Source organism: Empidonax traillii, unplaced genomic scaffold (assembly GCF_003031625.1).
Source record: "Empidonax traillii isolate 1590-97213 ecotype Southwest subspecies unplaced genomic scaffold, ASM303162v1 scaffold119:size1479319, whole genome shotgun sequence".
NCBI lineage: Eukaryota > Metazoa > Chordata > Aves > Passeriformes > Tyrannidae > Empidonax > Empidonax traillii.
The window spans coordinates 845,093-851,289 of NW_020955312.1; the positions used below are offsets into that span (position 1 = coordinate 845,093).

The 6,197-nt window shown below is 50.7% G+C and overlaps 1 protein-coding gene across 2 annotated transcripts in view; it reads right to left on the minus strand.

The window, feature by feature from the left end:
* KLHL14 (kelch like family member 14) overlaps positions 1–5,661 on the minus strand; it is a 63,254-nt gene extending 57,593 nt beyond the window's left edge. Inside the window, exons 1-2 of one of the 2 annotated variants that reach the window (XM_027883152.1) lie at positions 5,377–5,661; positions 3,413–4,395 (exon numbers count right to left, since the gene is read on the minus strand). In XM_027883152.1, the coding sequence (XP_027738953.1) occupies positions 3,413–4,350 (938 nt within the window). In that variant the 5' untranslated portion in view covers positions 4,351–4,395; positions 5,377–5,661. Of the gene's footprint in view, positions 1–3,412; positions 4,572–5,376 lie in introns of those variants that run through there. The other variant, XM_027883150.1, reaches the window with a different exon arrangement.
* Positions 5,662–6,197: the final 536 nt, after the last annotated feature.

Genomic DNA, 6,197 nt, shown 5'->3' on the forward strand with positions numbered 1-6,197 from the left:
ATTGTTGCACGTAAACATGGAAGCAATAATAATTCTCAGTAGCTCACTCATCTTTAAAAGTCAATTTCTTTCCAGCAACATGGTAATGCTCTAACCCAAAACTTTTTAAAAATTGAAAATACATACAACCTATTATATAAAACATACTGCTTTACACAATAAAGCAGAGAGACACTTTAATCAACTCAATACTCTGGTGAAGTCCTAAGAGTCATATAAATAACTGGGAAGATGATTATTCCTCTATCTAAATGCATTTTCTTCCCAAAATTACAGAAAACATGACGCAGCACAAAGCTACCTGTGCCATTCAGGGACAGACAAACATCATTTAGGCCTAATGTTCAGGGTCACTCACCCTACTCCAAGTTGAAATCAATTATGATTTTTCCTAGTGACATCAAAACTGACTATGCCTCAAGAGGCTTTAACAGCAGCTTGTACACTGAGGCCCTACTGAGGTGAGGATCCCTGACTCAACAGAATTACTAACTTTGCTTAGAGTTGAACACCTAATTAAACATCAAATCAAAGCCAAATCACCCACCCCTGGTGGTGAAGTCCTAAACCTCAGGGTGTGCGGCAAAGTTGACAAGTCAGGAACGTAATTTCTCAACTTTTTAAGTGATGATCATTTAATTGCAGTCCATTGAAAATTAATCTTACAAAAATACAGGAGGCTGTTCAAGCATTACCTTCTCTTAAGAAACTTCATGAAAAAAAACCTTGCTCTCCCTGCAGGTAAACTGTGTTTCACTGTAGCACAAGAGACATTCCCGGTACCTACGTAGCCCCAGCGTCAGTTGCGCTACAGGATCTGCATTTGTGGCACAAACTTTATAAATAACTCTGCTCGCAGTGCACAGACTGGTTCTTATGAGCCAAAATCACTTTCCTCCAGCCCTGACCACAGGACTAGCTTTACAGTTACATTTCAGAGGAGAATCCCTGCATTTCGAGCTTCCCATTACATTCATTTTCTTTAAGAAATAGAAGTACTCCAAAGTGTGCATATGGATTTGTATGTAACATATGTGTAAATGCTTTTTTAAAAAGTAGAATGTTACAAAAAAAGAAAAAAGTTTTTTTTTAATTCTGAGTGCAATTCTCATTTCTTCAACACACATGAAGCCGGTGGCTTTGGCACTGGGCTACTTGTATTTCTCACCAACCCACACTGTAATGTGCAGTAGGTATTACACTGCACAAGAGGAACAGTTAATCTCTTTCTAAAGACATGTGTATCCTTTGTGAATGACCTTTCATTAAATTCCAAATTACCAAAGTCACCATTACTCACAGAAAAAAGTAATCAAAGTTTTAAAGTCCTTTTCTGTGCAATAATTTTTATGCACTTGCACACGTACTTCCCTGTTAGTTACTTTTAAGATTTCCTTCTGCAAATTAGTAACTTAAAGAACTCTGTAGATTTTCTTCCTTAAAATAAAATTTTTTTTGAATGGATGTCAGCTTGTTAAAATTGCTGCTTTAGAGAAACTACAAGTTACAGAAAGAACAAGTCTGGAAATCTCCCTAGTCTTGGGTATGTTTCATTTCTCCATTCATGTTTAAGAAGGCATTTAGGTACATTTAGCCAGCCTGACAAAATCTTAGAGTGATTAAGATTCAAAGATGGGCCTTTGTGACCTTTATGAATTTCCAGGAATATCATCCAAGAGCAAAAATGAAAATACAAAAAATTGCATTCTGTATTACAAAGCATTTCAACATCTCCAACATTATAACATTTGGAGTAAGTTCTAATGCCTGCTTATAAGTAAATCTGAATGGTTTTACTCCTGTTTCACTGCCACTAAAGAACTCAATCACGAAAAGCTAGTTACAACGGTATTATTAGACCTTAAAGTTGAGAAGGTGACAGTATGTTTTCACCCACTGTAGTAAAGGGTCTGAAATACCACTGTCTGCACAGACATGCAGACCTATTACAAATAAAAAAATGCAATATTTGTGGTATTTGGAGTCTCCCAGAAGTCATTAAGTGCAACTTAGAATCTAATCTAGGACTACTTAAAGTGAAATCCCTTTGTGTACGCTCCCTCTTACAGGGAAAGCCAGCTCCCAGCAACAGGAGTATCAGATTCTTGCAGCATCCATGACACTTGTAAGCATTCAGTGGTCAGAACACCACTACATATCCTCCAAATGACATGGACCACTGAAGCTGGAAAGGTATCTTCACTGAACCAAGCCGGCTGGTATCTCAGCAATCCACCAGGACACGAGCATCAGCTTGCCCCCAGCGGCGTGCAGAATCTCGTTTGAGGAGTTGGTGGGTTTTTTCATTTTTGAAAGTCAACAGTTTTGAGTATTGAAATGCAAAGGGTAGGCACCAACTTACAAGAGCGGCATCTCAAAAATACTTTACGCTGCAAAATGTTTGTATTTGTTTTTTTTTTTTTTTTTTTAGGATTTCAGAGAGACAATCCGTTAGACAACAAGGTGATAAGCATGACAGAACACCAACACAGTGAGCTAGCCAGAGATAATAAAAGAAGGCACAGCATTTCCAAAGTTAAATTGTCAGAGTACCCGTTACATGAAGATATAAAGAATACTTTGCATTAATGCTAATAGAGCATACTATCTAAAATATTTATTAACGTACTACTTCTTTTTCTTGCTGCTAAGTCATTAGTAATATGCACCTATTAGTTAAAAAGCTGAATAATGCAAAGTGTGTTTTGATTTCTTGTGCTACCATGCCACTGTGTAATACCAACACTGGAAGATGGTATTATCTTTCCATTTTTGAATGAAATAAGTATAGATGCATTTAAAAAGGAGGAAAATAAATTTTGGGTATATTTACTGCTTGTTAAACTACATGCTTTGCTTTCAGTTCCTGACACCAACCTCATATTGTCGATCTCTGACATCATGATTCATTACCTTATTAAATGAAAATAACTGACATGTCATAGGTGTAAGGACTATGAAGTCACAAGTTTCCATGCACAATAGGGACATCACCCCTCCATCAGCAATACCCGGGTGTGCACGGATAACGTAGTTATTTGTGAAAATAACTACTTAGATTTAGGACTTGGCTGTTAGAGCTTAAAATGCCCTGAAGACGCAACTCCTTGTTAAGGAGTAACATTGTGGGAAGAAAAAAAAAAATTAATAAATGGGGCCTATAATAAACAGGTTCCCCAAGCGCGGGCGGCCGGAGAGCCGAGGGGAGGGGACGAAAAGTTTGTCGGTGCAGGGGGCGGGCGGCTCGGCCCCGCCACCGCCCCCCTCCAGCCGCTCCGGCCACCGCGCCGCCCCCGGCCCGGCCCCCGCGGGGTCCCTGCCCGGCGGGACCCCCAGCTCCGCACCTCCCGCGGGCAGGAGCCGCCGAGGGGGCGTCCGTGTGGGCTGCCCCCCCTCCCCGCCTCCCCCTCACCTGCTGGCCAGGCTCTGCCGGCAGTGCTGCCTGAAGGGCATCAGGTGGTAGTTCATGGCGTCCAGCAGCAGCTTCTGGCAGACGGGGTCGGTGCGCATGAAATCCACCGACTGGACCCGCTCCACCAACTCCGGCGCCGGGATAAGGGCGAAGCGGAGGCGCTTCATCAGGTCCGGGGCGTACTGCATGCGGGTCTCTCGGTCGTGCTCCAGCCAGAGCACGGACATCTGGAAGAGCGCCAGCTCCGACTCGACGGGGGGAGGCAGCGAGTCTAGGAGGGCGCGCATCTCCTCGAAGTTGAGCAGCAGCACGTCCTCCACCAGGTACTTGTTGGCCAGCTTCTTGGTCTCCTCCAGGCCGTGCAGGGCGGCGATCTTGCACACCTGCTTGTAGTTCTGCACCGAGATCTGGTCGTTGAGGAACTGCACGCACAGCTTGGTGACCTGCGGGATGTGTAGGATCTTGCTGACCGACAGCACCTCCTCCACCGTGTCCAGCGAGAGGGTCACGTTGGCCGTGTACAGGTACTCCAGCACCAGCCGCAGCCCGATGGACGAGCAGCCCTGCAGCACCAGGTTGTTGATGGCCCGCGGGCTGGCCAGCAGCTTGTCCTCCGGGGAGGAGGACGGGGTGCCGGGCTCCTCCTGCGTCTGCGGCGGCGGCGGCTCCTTCGGCGGGCCTCCCAGCCCGTCCTGGGTGCCGGGTCCCAGCCCCAGGCCGTGAGGATGCCCGCCACTCCCGCCGCCGCTGGAGAACAGCGATCGGAAGTACTGGGAGCAGGAGGCCAGCACGGCCTTGTGGCAGTGGAACTGCTGGCCCTGGGCCGTCAGGGTCACGTCGCAGAAGAGCTGCTTCCTCCACAGCAGGTTGAGGCCGTGCAGCAGGTTGTCGCTGTGGCTGGGGTCGAAGGTGGAGGTCCTGTCCCCGGATCTGGACATGGCGAGCGGCCTCCGGCACACCTGCCTTTTAAGCCCTCCTCCAACCTGGGCAGAGGGGTGGGGAGGAGAGCGGGATGGGGGGGACACACGGGACGACAACAATAAACACAGAGCTTTAGAGGCCCGGAGGGCGCATCCCGGCTATGTGCGCACGGGTGGCGGGGGCCGCAGCCGGGGGACGGGCTCCCCGGTGCCCACCAAGCCGAGCCCACTGCCCCCCCCCTCACCCCGGACACGGACGGCCTCGCTCAGAGGGGCCGCAACTTGGGAGGGCTGGAGGAGATTTATTTTTTTTTGCCTCTCTTCTCTAACACCTCCCTTGCACCACTGCCCCCCTTTTCTCCTCCCTCCCCAGTGCAAACCGGGCTGCTCTCCAGGGGTGGAGCGAGGAAGCCGGGGACATTTTAAAAGCTGAGCCCCCCCCCCCCCCCCGCCCCCCAGCCACCCAAGCAATCACACACACCAAATACCACCCCCCCCACCCCAACACCTCCATGCTCAGAGAAACTACCAAGTGACTGAAACTCTGCCGGGCAGCCGAAGAGCCTTTCCCGCCCCGCTCGCCACCAGCCCCCGGCCCCCTCCGGCCGCTTTAGCAACTCGGCGGCGCCGGGACCCGCGTCCTCTCCGGGGGGCGCCGTGCCCGGGGCGGGGGCCCCGGCGCTGGACGGCACCGAAGGTGAGCCCCTCTCCTCGACCCAGCGCGGGGGCTGCAATACTTGGCACCCCGGAGCGGGGACGTGGGGGGGATGGAAGCGGCAGCCCCGGGTCCGGCGAGGGGCCGCCTGGCGCTGTCCTGCCCGGCTCACTACTCCTCGCAGCAGACGGCGCCGCGGCCGTAACTCCGGTAACTACGTGAAGTTCAAGTTGGGAGAAATACGGGGGAGGCGGGAAGGGGTGGCGGGGAGCGGGGCCCTGCCCGGCGGTCCCTCTGTGCGGCCGGACCCCACCGCGCCCTCCCATCCCCGGCTCCGTGCCCGGCCCGGGGAGGGCGGTCGGCGGGGCTGCCCCGACCTGCGGCCGCACCTGCGGGGGCTGCGCAGCCACCGACCCACGCTGACCGCATCCCGCCCCGCGGAGCGCCGCCGCTCTTCCTCCTCCTCCTCCTCAGCGGGATCCCGCCGAGACCTGCTCCTGCCATTGCAGCGCGCTCAGTTGCTCCTCGCCAACGCTGCGCTTCCTCTGCCTCCCTTCACCCCCGCCTCGCCCCATTTATCGGCACAGCGAGGGGCTCCCTCCAGCCGCTTCCCTTGCCCCGGCGCCGCTCAGCCCCGCTCCGCGCCCCGCCGCCGGCTACAAAAACCTCCCGGAGCCTCTCCCTTTAAGTGGACCCGGTCAATCCCCCCCTCCCCACCGCACGCACACACACACACACTTCCCCCCCACACACATACATACATACATACATGCACACGCAGACACAGACACACACTCCTCCTCTTTCTCCCTCCCCTTCCTTCTTTCTCGTTTTGCCCATTTCTTGCAATCGGAGTTTATTCGGTAAACGCGTTCGTTACACAACTGTCCCCCCCCCCCCGCACACACAGACACCCCTTTCCTCTCCCCCATCAACAAACAAATCAGGAGACACTAGAAAATGCACAGAGACGGTTAGACACAAGGCCAGAAACTTACCTGCTCCACAACCAGCTGCCAAAGTAAAGGTTCACTTAAGCTCCCCCCCAAAAAAATCAATTGTCCTTCCTTTTTAAAGGTTTGCTCGCTCCTTCCAAAAAAAAAAAAAAAAAAAAAAAAAAAAAAAAAAAAAAAAAAAAAAAAAAAAAAAAAAAAAAAAAAAAAAAAAAAAAAAAAAAAAAAAAAAAAAAAAAAAAAAAAAAAAAAAAAAA